The sequence below is a fragment of the Takifugu flavidus genome, chromosome 3 (genome assembly GCF_003711565.1).
Source record: "Takifugu flavidus isolate HTHZ2018 chromosome 3, ASM371156v2, whole genome shotgun sequence".
Lineage (NCBI taxonomy): Eukaryota > Metazoa > Chordata > Actinopteri > Tetraodontiformes > Tetraodontidae > Takifugu > Takifugu flavidus.
In genome coordinates, this window is record NC_079522.1 from 7,947,523 (window position 1) to 7,966,922 (window position 19,400).

General features: G+C 41.5%; 1 protein-coding gene and 1 long non-coding RNA gene across 9 annotated transcripts in view; one reads left to right on the forward strand and one right to left on the reverse strand.

Moving 5' to 3' along the window:
* Nucleotides 1-19,400, forward strand: part of nrxn2b (neurexin 2b) — a 460,093-nt gene that overhangs the window by 209,267 nt on the left and 231,426 nt on the right. For 7 of the 8 annotated variants that reach the window (XM_057026456.1, XM_057026464.1, XM_057026463.1 and 4 more), the window contains 2 exons: nucleotides 199-402; nucleotides 2,836-2,862. In XM_057026456.1, the coding sequence (XP_056882436.1) occupies nucleotides 199-402; nucleotides 2,836-2,862 (231 nt within the window). The remainder of the gene's footprint in view (nucleotides 1-198; nucleotides 403-2,835; nucleotides 2,863-19,400) is intronic. The other variant, XM_057026460.1, reaches the window with a different exon arrangement.
* On the reverse strand, nucleotides 4,247-5,376 carry LOC130522303 (uncharacterized). The gene is made up of 2 exons (XR_008949593.1): nucleotides 4,973-5,376; nucleotides 4,247-4,472 (listed from the first exon to the last, which is right to left on the reverse strand). It is a non-coding gene; the product is annotated as an uncharacterized LOC130522303 (long non-coding RNA).

Consider the following 19,400-nt stretch of genomic DNA (forward strand, 5'->3'; position numbering starts at 1 on the left):
TTTATAATAAATCCAAGTTTCGACCTCCAAGGACAGCCACAAAAAAAGGAAGTGCAGTGCCGATGGCTGAGCTGCCTCTTGAGACAGATATACTTGTTGCGGGGATACCGTACTGTCATACTGAATCTGCCTCAGCACATCCGCTCTACCTCTCTGCCTCCTCACCCATTCTGTCCCCTCCTTCACACCTCCATCCAGAGGCGACGGTGCTGAGTTATGACGGCAGCATGTACCTCAAGATCATCATGCCGGTCACCATGCACACAGAGGCCGAGGACGTGTCGCTGCGCTTCATGTCCCAGCGGGCGTATGGCCTGCTGATGGCCACCACCTCCAAGGAGTCGGCGGACACCCTGCGACTGGAGCTGGATGGAGGTCGCATCAAGTTGACTGTAAACCTCGGTAGGCTGTGGTTCATTCTGGTTGTACCCCCGCTGACCTTGTGAATGATCCATCTCCTTTCTCTGTAGCGAGAGGTGTTTTGATGTTTTTGGGGGGAAAGCTTCTAAATTTATAGCTCATTTGGATGTTATGTTGCACATGTATTTGAAAACCAAAGCTGTGCAAACAGAAAAACAGGGTAAAAATGTAGAAACGTCACCTCACGATTGCTGCAGGAATAAGGATTTCAGGAATAGACTCCTGTGCATTTTTTGACCCCAGTTTCTCCATCCTCTCTCTGCATTCATCCTTTTCTTGTCCTGATGTCATCCTATGCTCTTCAAAAGCTCCATCTCTCAGCATCTCTTTGGCCTGTGTCTGAGCCTCTCTGTGCTAACCTGCTTTTAGGAGTCGGCTTTGCTCTGCTGCCTCTAAAGGTTCACCTTTTTCACTATCTTTGATGAAGGGCTGGTGAGTAACGTCACCGTAATCCATTATAGAAGAGTTGAAAATGAAAAAAAGCTCTATAATGCAATCTAAGATCACGCTTTGTTAGATGAATGGAGCAAATTTACTCTATATTTTGTAATTTACTTTGCAAATACTACTATTGTAACTCCTTAAATCTTTTAACGCAGTGATTTTCACAATGGGAGTGTGGGCCCTTGAGATGGTGCAGTTGGTGCTCGTAGGGCCTCAGAAAATTGGAGGGAAAATGACAAAAACAATTATCAAAACATCTTTCTTGATGTCACAATCTGTGTTTTACTCCTGTTATCAAGCTGCTCTAATCCTCAATCTATCACAACTAGCTAGTGTAGAAATAGACAGGTTTTTGAAAACAAACAGACCTTGGCAGTTCCCAGATTTGGAGTACTCTTTGAAATATGGGTGGATGTCATTAGAGAAGCAAATTTGCTAAAAATAAAAATCCACGAGTGCTTTTGGATCCTTTAAAGCACCAGCTGTGAACAAAGAAGTAGAGGTGGAATATCAACCGAGGCAGTGCAACAGGCAAACTAAGCCATCTCTCCTCATTCCTTTTCCTTTTGTTCTCCTTCTCCCTCTCCCTCGTTTCTGTCAATCATGTCTCCCACCTGGCCGAGACTCAGACGATGGAGCTTTTCATCCCTTCAATGGCCTGTATGTCTGCGGCCCTCGGAGCGAACAGTTGCAGAGACCGGCTCACACCTTTCAAGCGAGCGTGCACACCTTTCCCGGACCACAGGAAATTGAAATCTCTGTTTTCGCAGCTCAAAACAATTACCCAGCCAAATCAGGGTTGCAAACATAAGACGTTTAATTAACCCTTAATCAACAGGGAACGCTCAATGTCCGTTAGCCCTTAATCTGATTATTAAAACCAATCTTGGTCATCGCTATGGGAAAGATTGGATTTGGCAGGTTACTGCATTTATTAAAAAAATATCGTTGATAATTTGTCAATATTCTATGTCATCTCTTAATAAAATCAGTACGATTTTCCCGTTTCGAAGGATGCAGCCCATCGGTATTTCTCATTAGATCATTATCTGAGTGAGTGTAGCCGGTCCCTGGCTGTTTGTTTCCACTATTCTGTAGCGGTTGACAGCTCGAGAGACCACAACCCAACCAAACTGCCACTTGCACACAGTTTTCGGCCGCAAGATGGAGCTAAATCACCATCAATCTTTTTCAAAACTAACGAGAAATTATGGTTTCTATGTGTAGCTCTTTTTAATTGCCCCGAAAAATCAGTTTGTAACATGCAACTCATGTGTAAACTGGTCAATGTCAAGGAGATTTCATTCCGAAATCGATGCTGTCATTCGTTCGGAAGTCAAACCTTCGACTTTTGCAGGACGCAAAAATGAAACTCCAAAACAACAGGCTCCTCTTCTCTCGCCGCGTGTGTGCAACAGGCGTGGGGTGGCTGGGATGTGCAGATCACCCTTTCTTGTCACTCAAACAGTCGGGTTTCTTGGGCCCAGATCGTCGCAGGAGGCAAACCGAACTGAAATTTCCAGCAAAGAGACGAGAATTGGGAGTTTGCAAGGGCGGCCGCCAGTCAAATGGTTTGAGCCGCTTGACAGCTTCTCAGCTAAAATAGGCTCTACCTCTCTCTTTAATCATGCTTTTTGGATTTTATTCTAAGCTTTATACAACAGAATGTGCAAAAAAAGAGAACCAAACCTGCTGTGTATTTTAGATCTGTAGCCTGTGTAAATTAAATTTGCATATTTAGTGACCATATGACAGAACCCTTATGACATCGATGCGGGTCTTGCCTTCTGCTGCTCTTCTGTGGAGTGGAAAAAGGGTGATCCTGACTCAGAGCCTGTCCCCGGATGGTGGCCTCAGAGAAATGTTTGGTTGTCTGCAGAATGTACTTTGAAGGATGTAAAACTGTCTCTTTCTTTCTTTCCTCTTCTTCCTTCTTTCTTGATCTCACCATTTCGCTTTCTCTCCCGCCAGATTGTATCAGGATAGACTGTAGTCTCAGTAAGTGGTTCTATTCCATTTTTCTGCCTAAAACAAATATGTACCTGCTGTATCTCATGTTGACGCACCATGCACACCCCCCCAAACCACAGCTGACACTTTTTGAACATACCGTAATTTCCGGATTGAAGGCATCTGAATAGAAGCCGCACCTGCTAAATTTTAAAAGAAAATTAATGTTGTACATGTATAAAGCATAACTTTAATATAAGCTGCAAGTTTACGTGAGATATTTACACAGAAAGACAGTACACGGAAGATTTTTTTTTAAAATTTGAATTTATGACACGCTTAAAAAAAACTGCCTGAAAAGCGGCAGTTTTTGCTTTCAGCCGGATCTGGAAGGTAATAAAACTTTGGCTGTCTGCACTTTGTGTATTCACCCAGTCTTCAAAAATGTTTTCAAGTGCCGCCTCCAACGTCACGCCATCGATTCATTGATAGCTCTATTTCCTTCTTTGACGGCCAGATTGCCTTTAACTTGAAAGCTACGTCATATGCATTTCTGCGTGTGATTTCCACAATGAGCGTGTGTGATGCACGTAATGACTCAATCAAATAGTGTCTTCTTCGGCGCATAGTCTTTCCCACCTGTCCGCCTCACTTTTGCGTCAACCACTCGAGACGACCCCCCGGTGATCCAGTAAACATATTTAAATTAGACGCAACGTTATAGAGCCCGCAGGCTTCGAAGCGTGTGAAAAATTAGCGACTTATAGTCCGAGAATTACGGTGTGTATGCTGCGTGTCTCATCTTCCGAGTTGCATTCCCTACGAAAAATACGTAGAGGTAGCCTCGCACGCAAAGTCCTGCGTTACTTTTCTCGCACTCGTCTTCTCCGAACACAAATTCAGAAAAGGGCGGCCTGGCGGCCCCTTTTCGGATATTCCTGTTTCCATTTCGTGCCGGTGCGCCTCGGCGCCGCTCGGCTGCACGCAGGTGCTGCTTGATTTGACGGGACGACCTGTCCCCCCCATTCACCCCAGAAAGCCAATTGATTGTCCACTCCCAGACCGCGTCACCTGCAGGCTTGTTCCCACAAGCACAAGCGCATTTTCCCCACTTTCTCGCCCCATGCTGAAGGAATGATTGCACAGTGTTATTACAGAAACAACCACTCGGCAGGTAAGTGTTGCTACTGCTGTGACATAAGTGGAGAAAAGCTTTTGCTTGCGTGTTGACAAATGTCTTCATTTGTTTTAGTTTTCTGTAGGTTACTCGCGTTTTTTCCCCGAAATATGTTTGAATGTAGTTTTATTGGAGTGGCGGGGTGGGGAGAGGTGGAACGGTTAACGACAACGCCACCTGGGGAGTTTCACCCCAGGAATTAACCGGAGAACAGTCACGCGCAGATAAGGTTCTATTCCAGAGGCAGAGACAGGATTGAGGGTTAGGCACTACAATTTTATTAAATCCATTACTCAACAAAATATAACTCTGCTGTACAAAAGTCAAACAAAAGGGGTGGACAGGGCTGGGGCCCCACCAGCAGGTAAAACTCAATTAGGGGAGATAAACTAAGAACACCCGTGCTACTGCAAACAAACTACACACGAGTGATGAAAACGCCCTCCACCAGGGGTTGGGTCCCCGCCGTGGCCCGCAGCACCTGTCCTCAAAGAAAAGAGAATTAAATTTACAATGATGAACAATCAGACGCGACGAGCGCACACACACACACACACCTCACACAGACAGGCAAATAAATGGTGACCAGGTCGTCTAAAAGAACACAACGTCAACCAAGAAACGAAAAGCAACAAAACCTAAAAAAAAAGTAAATATAAATTGATACAATTTACACACTGTTAAGTCTAAAATTTAGGCAAAAGCTCCGTGGTCGCCTCGGCACCACCACGTCTCAGCGCCGTTTCTCCGAGCAAAGGGGAGCGCGAGAGAGAATCCCGAACCAAAGGACCGAGCCAAAGCAGCAGTGGGTCCAGTACGCGAGAAAGTCCGTGCCGACTGTGTTTGGTGGCGCCACCACTCCGTGAAGGGTTCCCGCTGGGGCAACGCGACCCACCGACGCCAGCCGGCAGCCAACTGCCCAGTGCAGACTAGCGCGCGTGCCCTTACGGCAAAGCGTTCTAGGCGGGAGGAAGCACCAACCTTCTTGGCGCTGCCAAAAGCATGCTCGCGCTGTGAAACAGTTTCTGTTGGTCGAACAGCCCAGATAAGCCGCAACCCCGCCGTACCGTCGAAGGGGGAAAACAACTAGAGGCAGTGTCTTATATAAACCTTTTCTCCCCACCCACCAATTAAGGCACTACCTCCATATGGCACCTGCTCGGAGGGCAGGCCACGCCCTGCCACACCAGCAAAGTCCCCAGTTTGCAGGCAGTGCATTCCTTCAGGTTCTGGACTGAGATAATAGAACGTGATAAAATGAGGTAATAGAACGTGATAATATAAACAATGGACACTAGGTGTCAGTAGCGTAGCAACGAAATAAATAGTGAATTCTCCCTGCAGCGTTTTCCTGTACGGTCTGTTCAGATGTTCTCAACTGAATTTAAAATACGCCATTAACTGACAGACCATGTTTCACACGTGCAGTCATTCATCAAACTATTAAAAATGCAGCTTAGTCATTTATTTACTTGGTTATTGCTCTGTGCGTGAACTGAATGGAATCCAGCAGGATAAGTCAATGAAACTGGCCTTATCTGACTTATTTTGCTAAGAATGAAGAGGGAAGGACAATTTCCTACAGAGTAATGGGTTAAAAGTGTCATTATCTGAAATGACTTATATCACACGTACAACCTCTCAACCTACAGCACAGACTTGGTATGGACAGGTCACAGTCCAGTTTGATTAATTGACATTTTGTCACAATAATGATTTTAAAAATGCTCTTCTAAATTCAGTTTCTTTGTCTGTTATTGATTGATTCAGTTAGTTGCACACAATCTTTGCTGTTAAAGAAGTGAAGCATTGAACTTGTAAACATTCATTTCTTGTTGAATATATTTCATGTTACATAAAATTGTAAATTAAGTACAGTGACAGATCTAAGTGGCGTGTTCAGGCTCTCTAGTCTTATTAGCCAATCGGCTTCAGTTTGGACTCACTGTAACCAGTGGAGAGATATTTGGCCCAAACCAGGATATGATGGTTGCATTAGCCGACAAGATAACTCTTATCAACTCCTCTTTAGGCAGGTATGGCTTCACTAACCAACTTTAATAGAGTCTCCAGACATCACAGAAAATAAACCAGCGGGAGGAATAGACATTTGAAATGATTTTGATCATCTAAGACAAAATTATTATTATTATTATTATTAATAAAAGAAAATGAGCATGGGTGTGTAACTGAACTTCAAAGCGGTTTCATTGCACAGGACAAATAACAAAGTGATGTTTTGAGTTGCTCGCTTTGAGGCGAAATTGCTTTTGAATGCGAGTAAAGTCTTGTCAGAAACAGTAAAGCGCCTGATTCAGAGGGATCTCACTGTCAGGTGTTTTGTGTCTGCAGCACAGCCTACACCCATGCTGTGATGACGTGATACGTTGATTCTCCCGTGTAATTTGCTACGCAGTTTTGGCATCATTGCTACAGCTCTTCTGGAACATTTCACCTAATGACAGGTTATTGGCTTTTGATCTCATTACCTCGGGACTATGAGGTGCTCAAGACTGAGTCATTGCAGTGACCTTTGACCTTTCAGCAGGAAGGAGCACCTTTTTCTTATGGCTAGTTGATGAGGGCACGAGGACTACGTCTGTTAATGTCATAACCCTCTGCATGTCCACCTGCAAGTGCTCAGACGTTTGCAGAAACACTCTTGTACTTCTATCTTTATGAGGACTTTTCTAAATATTTTATACTACCCAGCTCCCGACCCTAACCATCCCAACTAACTAAACCCAGTTCTAACATCAACATGTCTTAACCCTCAAACATTCCTTTCAAGTTGTGGCACCCAGTAATAATGTCTTCATGTTACTAGTAGAATGCATATTTTTGTAGTCAAGTCGAAGTCAGTCTGTTCTTCTGCTCTTACTGTCCTTCCTCCTGTCCTTCCTCCTGTCCTTCCTCCTGTCCTATCTCCTCCTCTTCTCCTTCTCCATCAGCAGGAGAGTCCCCGCCAATGTGCCTGGTACTGCTCAAGGTTTCTTCCTAACATTCCCTACCACTGTTGCTTGTTTGGAGGTTAGACTGGGTTTCTGTGAAGCACATAGAAACAATTTTAAATGTAATGGACTTCGAAAGTACCTGTGTTGAATTGAACTTTATTAGTAAACAAAGCTCTTGTCTATATTGCATTTTGTACAGCCCTCTAGTAGGAAACCCTTGTGTGCCGTTACAAAACCCAGCAGGCTTTGGCACAATTTTTCCTTTTAACATGGTGTGAAGGCGCTTGGTTTACATTAGGTGGTAATAACCTTACAGCGTTAATCATTTTCATTAAACAAGAATTGAGTCCCAGAGCAGGTTGTAGTGATTTACAATATGTAGGCGACATGTGATCAGTCAGAAAAGCAGTTCTCTGAATGCTGTTTAGTTGACAACCTTTGGAGTGTAAAGTGGACAATAAAATTTGTTTTGTGTTTCTTGTAGGTTTTGCTGTAATTTTACTAGGTAGAGTACCCACAGGTCATGCAGCATGCCAATATAATACTACCAGTTGTTACCTGTGAGAAAGACATTTGAGAATCAGCACTATGTTTTGTTTGTGTTTTTTTCCCTTTCATCTGGGTCAAAGAATTTTTCTTTCTTGCATCTCTTTTGGTGTCTCTGGACCCTTTCAAGAAACCCAGAGCATGACCCAAAAACATAAACGGTGGCAAGAAGCTCCCTTTTAACAGGAGGAAACCTTGAGCAGGGCTGGGCTCATATGAGGGCACTCTTTATCCTTCAGCTGAGTAAAGGAAGGGGAGAAGAGGAGGTAGGTTTGGGGGTACAGAAAGATAAGAAGGATGGACAGATGCATCAGACATCCAATGCATTAGTTATACTGAAGATGCTGAACAAAAACTGGCTGGTCAATAGGTCAGTGTGTAACTAGTGGTGCAGTGATACCTGTAGATGGATAGAAAGAGACAAAACTATGCAAGAAAGATGTGTGAATGATATCAAACAATGATTTACAAACTGAAGAAAGGAAAGGAAGACCAAGAGCCAATTAGATAAGAGCAACCTGTCAGTGGATCATGTTTCTGTATCATAAAAGTCTAGGTCTATATCAGCATAACTAAGGCAAGAGCTGAAGGTTGGATATCCCTGTCTTACTAATACACATTAGTATGTCTAAAATAGTTGCTATAGCTATGGGTTAGTTAGAAGTGTTTTAGTCTTAAAAGTAGAGAGCGTAACCTAAACCTAGACAATATGGGATATGGGTAGAGCCCCCTGGTGGACAGAAAGAGGAGCGGAATAAACATATGTCCCACACATTAGGAATCAAATGTGTGCTCCATCAAACTGAGGACAGTTATGTTGGATATGCTGGGATAGTTGAGCCTCGTGCACACACATGGCTGGACTGATGTATACAGAATAGTGCTATCGGCTAACTGCTGTGTCAGTGTCTCTTTAAACACATCAGGCTACACTTGTTCAGAGCTGTCAGTTGTCATGCCATTTTATACAGGGCGGATACACTTCCCAGCCTGACTAACTTTCACTTTCCTTCAACTCAGTGTTTCCTCAGCGTCTCACAGATGTCGCCCATTAATGAGTTTGTCATGGCTCCATTTCATCAGAGCCTATTTTAGAAGTAGATCTTCGATATGCACAACGCCATGCGGTTTGTGAAGTTTCAGCATGTATTAAAGTTTTGGGGGGAATCGGATGCTTGGATTGGGATTTTTTTTCCCCTGTATTTGAAGGCAATTTATTGCTCCATTGGAGGATGGTCATCTTTGAGTTAATGCTCATTTTATCCTTCGAAACTTCAGGCTAAATGTGATGCAACGAGCCAAAAGAGGAGAATCTCATTACCATAATGCCTCAGATCTGCGATCAGCACGACCCCAATGCTGAGGGACGCCGTTTGATAAAAGTAAGCAGATTTATGTTAATGCTGGTCGCAGCTCGGTGACGGACAACATAAAGGCACTGCGTATCTCTCTGTACTTAACAAGTTCAATACTATCAAGAGTTACGTACTAGTGAGGCTTCATACAGTGCACATTTAAAAATATGTTTTACTGCCTAAAAATAGTCTGCTGTCATACATAATGTCAGCTTATAAGGAGTTCCGTGTGGCATTTTCTTGATAAATTTATAAAACCGGAGTAACTTTAAAGATATTTGTCCTTTTTTTGTGTTGGATGGTAGGTGGTATAGCCTCAGTCCACCATCACTCTGTTTCCTTTTGTGAAGTGTGGCACCACCGACAGGTTAGATATTGTCTCATTACAGGGGCTGTAACGAGCAGACTGGAGGTAGCCAGGAGCTGTCTGGACCCATACTTCTCTGTAGAACTGATGGCTCCCACTGGGTCCCTGCCTTGATCTTACCCTAGCATGCTGGGAAATGTGGTCATTTGAATCGCTGGCATTTGAACTTGTTTCCTGAGATGAGAGGAAGTAAGAAGTAGGTTTATCCAAAGGAAAAGGTTGCGGACAGGATGTGGGAATGACAGGTTATGTCCCTCGGAGTCAATCAGCTGGCTCACACGCTCTGAAACAGAGGCTGTAACAGAGAGAGACACAGAGAGCGGCAAATGGGAAACAAAGAACAACGGAACATAGGAGATAGCTTATCTCTGTAATTGACACTGAAGGGTCAGAATTAATTAGGTAATAATGACATAGAGGTCATAATCCCTTCGATCCCCTGCCTTTCTCTTCTTACCTAATCAGTCCTCTCTCAAATTGTACCCCCTCTCTCTCTCTTTCCCCCTCTCCCTCCCTCCCCATCATGTAATACTGTGTGGGTGCTGTTTTGGATGTTGCCAGGGGAGTGCTGTTGTGTTAGCATGTCACATGTGACTGTTGGGCTGTCTCGTTAGCAGGTCCCTCAATTATCTGCCAGAAGTGGAGGATAATATCAGTTGAATTCTTTCCACGTGAATCAGCCTTGTATGTATTCATATTAGCTGCGACGTGTGTATGTGCATGTGCAGCGGGAAAGGGAGAGATGGAGAGAGAGCCTTTCATCTGATCTGCAATGATAGGTCTGAATTCCTTTGAGTTACAAAAAAAAAAGATATCAAAGATAAAAGCCAAGAAGCGTTATCATCAAAGTGAGCTTATCTCAAAAACTGCAAAGAACAAAGTAAATTTGGTGTCTCGCGATTTTAACCGTGTTAATCCTGGTACCCTTTTTTTTAAAACTGTCGCTTTGCTACATTTAAAAAAAAAAAGGTTAATTTTGGTTACTGTTTTTTCCCCCTCTTAGCAGTCACAAAGTAATGTTTCCTCATTTACGAGTGTATGCTGTAACTTTTTGAGCATACTGCATTGTCACCCCTTAATTAAGTATGGGAAAGACTGAGCGGTAAGACAAAACCAAGGCAACTATACTGTTGTATATGTATACCCGGTATTTGCCCTCTGTGGCTCAGCAGAAAATTCTTTCCAATTTAGCCATTGTTTGTCTCATTTTTAAACAAAACTCTCCCGAATCTGAAAGTCAATGAAGGCAGTTAACACAGTTACCAGTCATGAATCATAAAAAGGTGCCCCTGGGTGTCTGAGCTCCTTGGTTGTTTTTTTTTTCCTTGCCACAAATTCAATTTTCACCAACCACGTGGGAGGTGGTGCAGGTCTTTAGATTGTAGGAAGCAGTTGTGTCCAACCCCCCCCTCAAAAAAAATAACCCCCTCAATTTACCAAATACTAAAATAAATAAAACTACTCTCTTTATCGTGCAGATAACTGCAAGTAGTATTTTGTGAGGAAATGTAAATTATTTTCAGTTTGCCCCTTATGCTAATTTTAAGCTGTTTTTAGTCCAGCAGCTACCAATTGTTGTTTCTTTTGACAATCAAAAGTATTAACTGGATTTAGGCAATAGTTTTGTTCAGCAAATGTGTTGCAACTTGACATCAAACGATGCAGGATATTGGCTTATGAATCAGTGAAAGCACTGAAAGAAGTACCATTTCTGTCTTGCCAGGATCTGTCTGACTCAGTCTCAGTTATTTTGTATGCTAAATGCTCGCAGAACAAATCATATCATCGAGAAAGTTTATGAACCCAATTTAATTTTTTTCCACATCATGAAATTGTGGCTTTGGGTGTTGATGTCCTCCATTCATGCAGGGTTTTAAGAAATCTCAAGCTTTATCTATTTTTATAGCACCTTTCATCCATGGAATGCAGTGCAATGTGTTTTACTTCAACACAAATTGAATAAATGAAAAATGGTGCATGGTGCAGTGACTCCCCAGTGCCCCGTCATCTGGAATCAACCCCCAGTGTGGAGAACCCCACCGTAGGGGTTTGTCCCTTATTTTTTGGTTATCAGATGCAAGAAAATAACAGGGCCTGCTCAGTTGGTTCGGTAGAGGCAGACATTACCCTTTTGGGAGGCCATAACAAGATTACTGTTATCATTTTTAATCTCCATAAAATCTCTAAAATCAAATAAAACTGCTTTTATTTTATGCCATTTATCTATTTTTAGAGACTAAGTAGTTTGCAACTTGGGGTGTAGTTTGCAACGTTGCCTCACATTACCGGTTTTGAATCCCCAGGAGACCAGGGGCTTTTCTTGGAGTTTCAAAGTCCTTCCATCCCTTGTGGGTTTGCACCAGGTGCTCTGGCCTTCCCACACAGTCCAAAGACATGCATCTGGAGGAAAGGAGAACTGGCTACTTAGGTGTTTGTAATTGTATGGTACCCATGCAATGAGCTACCGACCTGTCAGCACGTACCCCCTCCTCTTGCCAAAAGTCGAGTGAAAAGTGGTAAAAGATAGTCGTATTGTGGAACTTCAAAAGGTTGTGGACCAGATACCCTGGAGTCTCAGATGAGATGAAATAAGGTTTAGTGATCAGAAGAATTGATACCCACATGGGTGCAGAGCCTGCACCAAGTCCAATGAGTACAGGGAGGTATATAAGATGTAAGAATAATAGACCAAGTGCTCGCTGTGACCCTATAGGGCAATGGTCAGCCTTGCTTTAGCTGGTCCAAGCACAGAATTCTAACCGAGGATAAAATAAAGGATTAAGTGCTGCCACCTCGGCAGCATCTTGTCTAAAGAAAGAAATGGAAAAACAAGATTGTGGAAAAGTAATTTCTCCTTCACAAAATGGATGGATGTGAATTACAAGTTTTGAAACAATACAACTGAGTACAACAAGAAGAATGCACTGATAGGGACACATGCTTTTCTACTAAATCTGGCCAGCACTTCACATCACTCAAGACTTAGAACTGGAAGGGTCAGACTGCCCTGGAGTTACCTGGAGATACCATTTAGCTGCAGTAATCAAGCGTGAAGGTTGAGAGGAGCAAACAGTCATTAACCTCCCGAACACAGGCCATCCTCTGCAACGGACGGAGGGGGTACAGAGCGCAAATGTCAGTGCTGTTACATGCCTTGGTAAGTCCTGTATAGGAGGGAATGTATTTTTATTGTCTGCTGGGTGGAGTTCACTGGCTCTATCTGATGGGGAGTGCATTGTGGGTGCTCATCTATCAGCTTGTGCAGTGTGTGTCAGGGTTTAGCTAATCTTTTTTGTCGAACCCTTTCTTACAGTCTTATATCATCAAGCCAGGAAAGTCAGTTGTATTGTTTCAAAGTCTGTTTCACAGACTTGGTGCTTATGACTCTCATGTGTCGGTACAATGTGTTTGTGTTTGGCATGGGCAGGTCTATGGCTGCCTGTTTGGCGTGCCGCTGTGTCATCCTTTGTGTTGGCAAACTGAGCCAAGCCATCTGCTCCAGACTAAGCTGGCACAACCCAGAATTCATCAGGGGGCTGAGAATCAGGAAGAAGACATCGAACCTGTGATTTGGCTAAGACGGACGTCTAAAACCTGTCCTGTATGCAAACGGGTGCAATGGAATGTGTGGTACACAGAGTATACCCATGGAAATCATTTTCAACAATAATGTATAGAGCATACCATATGTCAGTGCTGTTCAACTGGGGGGAAGCATGCACCCTAGGGGGGGGGGGCAGGGCAAAACACCACTGAGGATAATGATACTTGTACACTTCTTGCTAGCTTTGACCAACAAAACACAGCATAAGGCAAACCCACACCAGCCCCTAAAAAGACACAATGCTAAGTTGGAATCTATTGTAATTGATTCTAGTACCTTTTTTGTAATTTTTCATTCAACATTCGTCCAGGTATTTACTTCAATTACCTAAGATTATTTTCTGTGTCCCCTGGCCACAAATTAATGGATGACAGCTTTGATTTAGAACTGAAGTGGCCTTGCTCAGTAAATCAAAGCATATTTTTTTGGTTTTGTGATTTAGAGAATTTTAGGGATTGGTAGTGGTCTCTGATTTTTTTATCATTTTTTTGTTTTTCTTTAGTGTAGAACATGGGGAAATGACAGTATGCAATGCAATTGCAGGGGTTTAAGCTGGTGGTTTCTCCAGCAGGTAGCTCGCTCAGCAATCACCCATGTCAGCACTGCCAGGATCCAGCCATGCTAGTATGACATTTATGACCATAGAATGAAATGATTTGATGGTAAAACTTAAGTCAACAATTAAAATGAAGGATGCTTTGCGCTTCAACAACCTGTATTACTTAACTCGGTACAAATAAAGGCACAGCTGAGTCTTTGCAGTGCGGTGCACTTTTATAGAAGCTACTGCTCAAGAGGATGCTCAAGATTAACAACAACCACGCTGAAGCACAGCTAATGAAAATCCACAACTGGGCAGCAGCGAGATGTGATTAACATTCAGCTTATTATGAGCAATAAAAATAAATTAAACTTGCATAAAGGTCTTCCATAAAAGCTAACAACTAAAAGAAATGTAAACACTTTCAGGTGCAAACATCACTAATTATCTTTTCATAATTTGAATTTACAGAAGTGTGCATGAATAATTTAAACCAGGTTTCAGGCTGTAGCCTGAAGGGCTATTTCATGTTGTTTTTGGGGTTTTTAGTGGCTGACCATCGCTGTGTCAGGATTTAAAGCATGTGATGGCAGTAAATACTCTAAGGTTACATATATGGTTGATTGTACTCCTTGTTCATTTAGAACTAAATTTAAAGATGCATTTGTGCATTATATTAACTGAAACTCAAGGTTTCTTTGCTTTACCATTGAAGAGCACTGTTTTCATTGTGACTTGCTCCTGCGCGGTTGCTGAAAAGGTTGCCACATGAGTTCAGTCGTTTTTATTTTCACTGTTGCACTGTTTGCTCCTGTCCTTCTGCTCATAGGACACAAAAATAATTAGAAAGCCAGAAATGCTTAACTTATGCAACAGTATTTGTATGGTGCCAGTAAATAAAGCTATCACAATTACTCACTTGGAGGCACTCATTCAGATAGTGCTTTCACATCCAGCTAGCAAGACAACACATTCTGTCACAGTGAGCTCTGGGCTACCAAAATGTGATGATTATCCAGGAAATTATTCTGGCTGGAAACTTCTCTCTGTTGACCAATGAAGAGCTTGGACATGAACAAGGGGAACAGCTTGATCTCCCAAGTAAATAACTTGGTCCTTAATAAGTCCATATCTGTGATGCAAATGTGGCTGTGACTGGTATGGGAAAGGCAAGAGGACCTGTATTGACCTTCCAAAAATTTCTAATAGGGAAAAAAATTAAAGTCTAGAAGAGGCAGGAGATATTGTAATCATGGCTGAAGCTATAGAGGCAGATACATATTTTCCTCAACAGGATTTATATGATGATTAGCGTTAATAGCCTTAATAATAATAATTCTGATTTATAACCACCCTAACACAAACAATGTTATATAGGCTAGCGCTAAAAGCACAACACACTCATCACTTCATTGCACTTGCATGAATCTTTGGAATGTCCATGTTAAATCTTCCAGACAAGCGAGGATGCTCTGACGCCCATGAGGCTTTTTTAGAACTTGAGGTAAAATGAACTCTAAGAAATTTAACAAGGAAATTTAGTGAGACTTAGTGGGGAAGTCGAGAGTAGAAGTAAGGGCAATGTGAGTGTTTCAGATGAGCATACCTGTAGATGAATACGGGGGGGAGCAGAAAAACTACACAAGAAATAGCATCACTGGTCTACTTGAGGAGGAGAGGAGAGAAGACCACTGGTGACAGTGTTACCATGACACTACAGACTACTCAAGAGCTTGATGCAGAAGATCCTTTTCCTAGGCCCCAAATCTTTCCTGGACAAGAAGGATTATGAACACATTCACCACAAGTCTGAAAACTTGTGGGGGGGGTGTCCAAGACCTCATAGGGTTGCATTAATTCTTAACATACATAATGCACCAATGGCACATAATGGTGTTGTAGATTAGGGTGAGAGTATTCTTTGCCAGTTAAGCGACGATGTGATTTTGCATGTTGTACCTTTGGGTCATTTGTCTGGCTTTCATTTGGTCCCAAGAAGTCTAGTTAAAATTAAATCTGTGTTTTTCTTGTGTTTTCGTTTGTTTATTCTGCTGACACCTCATAGCGTGTGTTTGTGAGTAGCATGAACTTTTGTTACTTCAGTTATTTTATTTGTTGACGCTATGTATGGGATTTTCAATGTGACATTAGCATTAAGCTAATTGCTAGACCAGCTGGAAATAACCTCTATAACCATGTAAGGGCAGAACATGCTTCAGTAGTGAATCAACAAATACCATATAAAGCCAAATTGCAATAAAAACAAGAGCTCTTTATCTTGATTTTAACCCTAACTTACACATACAATGGACACGTGCATTCATGTTCTATTCATATCTATTCATCACAAGATAAGCACACATTTAAGGCCCACCACAACTGAGGACCATCTGATTGATTGTTTTTAAATATCAGATCTAAATAAAATCTCCTATGATGTATAAATTATATATGTAAAAGGTTGTTTGAACATTGCATCCATCCTGTGTTTTCCTTGTAGGGGTTGCAGGGGGTACCATTGGGCAAGGGGTGGGGTACACTCTGGATAAGTTACCAGCTCATAACAGTTTTCCACGATATAAATATTTCTGTTTTTCTAAAAGGATGCAAGACCTAAATCTGTCGTAAGATAAACAAAGCTGTAAATTAGAATATGGGCATTTTTAACATTTACAGTTGTTTGATCCAAACCAAAACCCGAGTGCTAAAGAGTAAAGTTCATGGCTACATCCATAAATCTAGATGTTCCAGACTAATCTAGACAAAATTGTGTTAGTTAATTCTGTTTGGGAAACCATTATCTTGGGTTTTAAATGATTACTTGAGCAGAATAGACAGTTGTGTTTTTTTTAAAATTATGAGTAATGCGAAGAAAAGCGGGCATTTGCGTGAAATTAACAAGAGTTCATCTGGAAGGGGAAGGTGAATTTATTGTTTAAAAAAAACCCAAAGCTGTTAACACTGAAGGTTATTGGAATTTATGGTTCAGTAACATTGTTATTTTATTTTTTGTTAGAATAGAATAGAATAGTGGGTTGCTCATATTTCTAATGCTGAAAAATATTCTGTGTTTTTTTTCCTGTCTTTTGGAGCGGGTGTAACGTTCAATATTAATACAAATGACAAGTAAAAAATATTTGCATAAATCTAAAGTAACAAAAAGCCAGGCTTTCTGAAATGAAAGAACAGTAAATGAAGAGATTTAAATTTTGTTTGTTTCTTTCCGGTCAAAGGTTCTTGTGTCGTGGATACACTTAGTTGAAATATTAAAACTTAATGAAAGTCAGAGATAACAAATGGAATAACAGCGTGTGTTGGGAGGGTGTGGAGTTAGTCTTCATTAGTAGGAAGCACAGATGGCGGTAACCAGTGAGATCTGACACACTTGCAAACCACATGTATCAATTCACTTAAACATAGCGTATATGAAAATACATACATTGCATCATTTTTGTTGCCTTTTATATGACCTTCCAGTCAGTTTGCCACAGGAGGGGGTGGTTCCTCTCCCAACTCAGCAATTTTCATGCAACTTTTTCATCTAACCTAATTCGCCCACACACTTATACGCTAGTAAAACCTATTGGACTAATTACGTGCGACGGTCGGCATGTGTGCATGGCAGGAAGTTTGCAGGAAGTTTGCTTTGTGTGTGGGAGATGTTTTGCATGTGTTTGCCTTCAACACCAGACTCAACACCAGACTGGATGGAAACGCAGCAAAGTACCTCCTACACATATATGATAGGAAGCAAAACTTCAGAACAAGTCAAGAACAGTTTGCCAATGTTCCAGTGCTGTTTTTTGTGCGGTTTTGTGGCCAAGTTGTAACCAAAAAAACAACTAATAACGTTATATATGTTTTCAAAAATCGTGTGCGCAAAGCAGATTGTGAGTGATGCTAATTATGCAATACTATGCAGCAATCTCTTTTTGGTTGCCATTTTTTAGTTCCAAACACAAAAAAGATTCCAAAAAAACTTTTACAGAAAAAGGTGCATCTACCTCTTACAAAATCCTATCTGTCTAATACATTAGATCGCAATAAGATGTTAGCTTCCACCTAAAATTACCATTGCCGACGAGGAGATATTTACTTGGACAAGACGAAACACAATTTGATGTCCTATTGCTCTATTCAATAGAGGTTAAGAAACATTATTATGGCCAGCTATGCCTTTAGTTGTCTGTATTTTTCAATGTTTTACCAGAAACGTATCGACTTGAGCCTTCCCCACATATATGACAGGTAAGAGAGACTCGGAAGAACTCAAAAACAGTATGTTGCAGTCCTGATCTTATGTTTTGGAGTTAAGCCTGATTATTATAGAGAAAATGTTCTAATCCAAATTATGCATATTTTAAGAGCAATGCAATTTGTAAATTCTGATTAACAATTCCTACAATGGTATAATCTAAATTTCACAATCCAACCTGTCAGTCCTTCATGATGTATAAAATGATACCTAATAAAAGTAAGCAAATCTGTAGCTTACATATTAAAAAAGCTCTCACTAATGAATGCATGGCTGTGTGGCATTGTGTAAACAGCCACACATTGCATGCTTTCCCACATGAATCCACAAGGGGATTGTAAACTATCACTTTACAGGAAAAATGCTAATCACTGGCATGAATGTGCCGTATATTGTGTCCCCACCGAAGAGCCTTATACATTATCAGTTTAATTACATCATCTGTCTTGTTGCTGAAGACAAAAACACACAGAAACAAAGAAGCATTAAAGTTGAGTAACTGGTGTTCTTTCGCCTCCCAAAATGATCTGCATAAAGAATTCTATGATACCCACCTGCTGTCTGTCCTCCATCAACTGCCTGTTTTTTTTTCATGTTCATTTGCAGCCTCTGATACATTTAGAAAACTCTGTTCAGAGGCTGCTGACCTGAGAGAATGTGTGTTTCTCTTTTACTTAGATTTGTCAAAAGCTATTTTAATTTTTGTCATGAGCACACGCAGGTGGGCATGTGCTTTACCGCGATCCACGTACATTGCACTTTCCTGTTGAACTTAAGATGACTAAATGCAGCGTGGCATAACCAGGCCACACGTTTTTACGGGCAATAAAAAGGAACTGAAGCTTAATAAACACACATCTGTTGGGATCCTTTACTAAGAGGTTGCATGAAATGTTCATTTAGCTCAGATGCCTGCTAGCAAACTACTAAACCCAGCTCTTCTTTGCATGATCACAGTTCTTTTAAATCTACAACTGCAAAATGCGCAACATACATGTCTGAAAGACATGAAGATGCCACTAAACCCTACTGAGAAGCGTCAGCTGCCAATAGCCAAATATCTTTGGACTGTGGAAGGAAGCCTGTTTTCTCAGCACTATATATATGCCATGCATGCTATATCAAGCCATTCTGCATGTCACCAACCTGATTTGAATACATTTTCCCGAACTTTGAGGTGAGGTGGGACAAACATAAATTACCACGATTTTTTTTTCCAGTTATTTCTAAATTCATGGGAATGTTGGTTAAAAGGGTCTCTAGTGACATTTTGTACTATAAAACTACAATCCAAACTTATCTGACCAAAACAAAAAACTAAAGTAAAATAGATCACCAACATTGGCAGGAACCCAATTTTCAGGGGTCCTGGAAGTGTTTTCGCCAGGCAGATTAATCAAATGATGAAATTAATTCTTTTACAGACAACAAGGAAGTCAATCATACTTTACTTGGCTGTAATTCTGTGTAGAACACATCCTTTGAAAGTTATAACTGTGTTGTGTGCAAATAACACTACAGTATCTTTCTTTGCACTAAGCTGTGCAGTAAGGATGCTCAGCAATCGTCAGACAATACCACAAAAACCTTTCAGTGTAAAGAAACTAGCCTTTCCATAACCTGAGACGTCGCCTCAACCCCCATTCCATCAATCTCAGCAGCATTTCTTTTCTCTTTCAGCTGTTCCTAGTTTCTAACAAAGGGAACTTTTGAAGATCCTGTCAAAAAAACAGGGAGGGATCCTATTGTTCTATGGAACGTTATGCGTTTCCAGTAGATCACCAGCA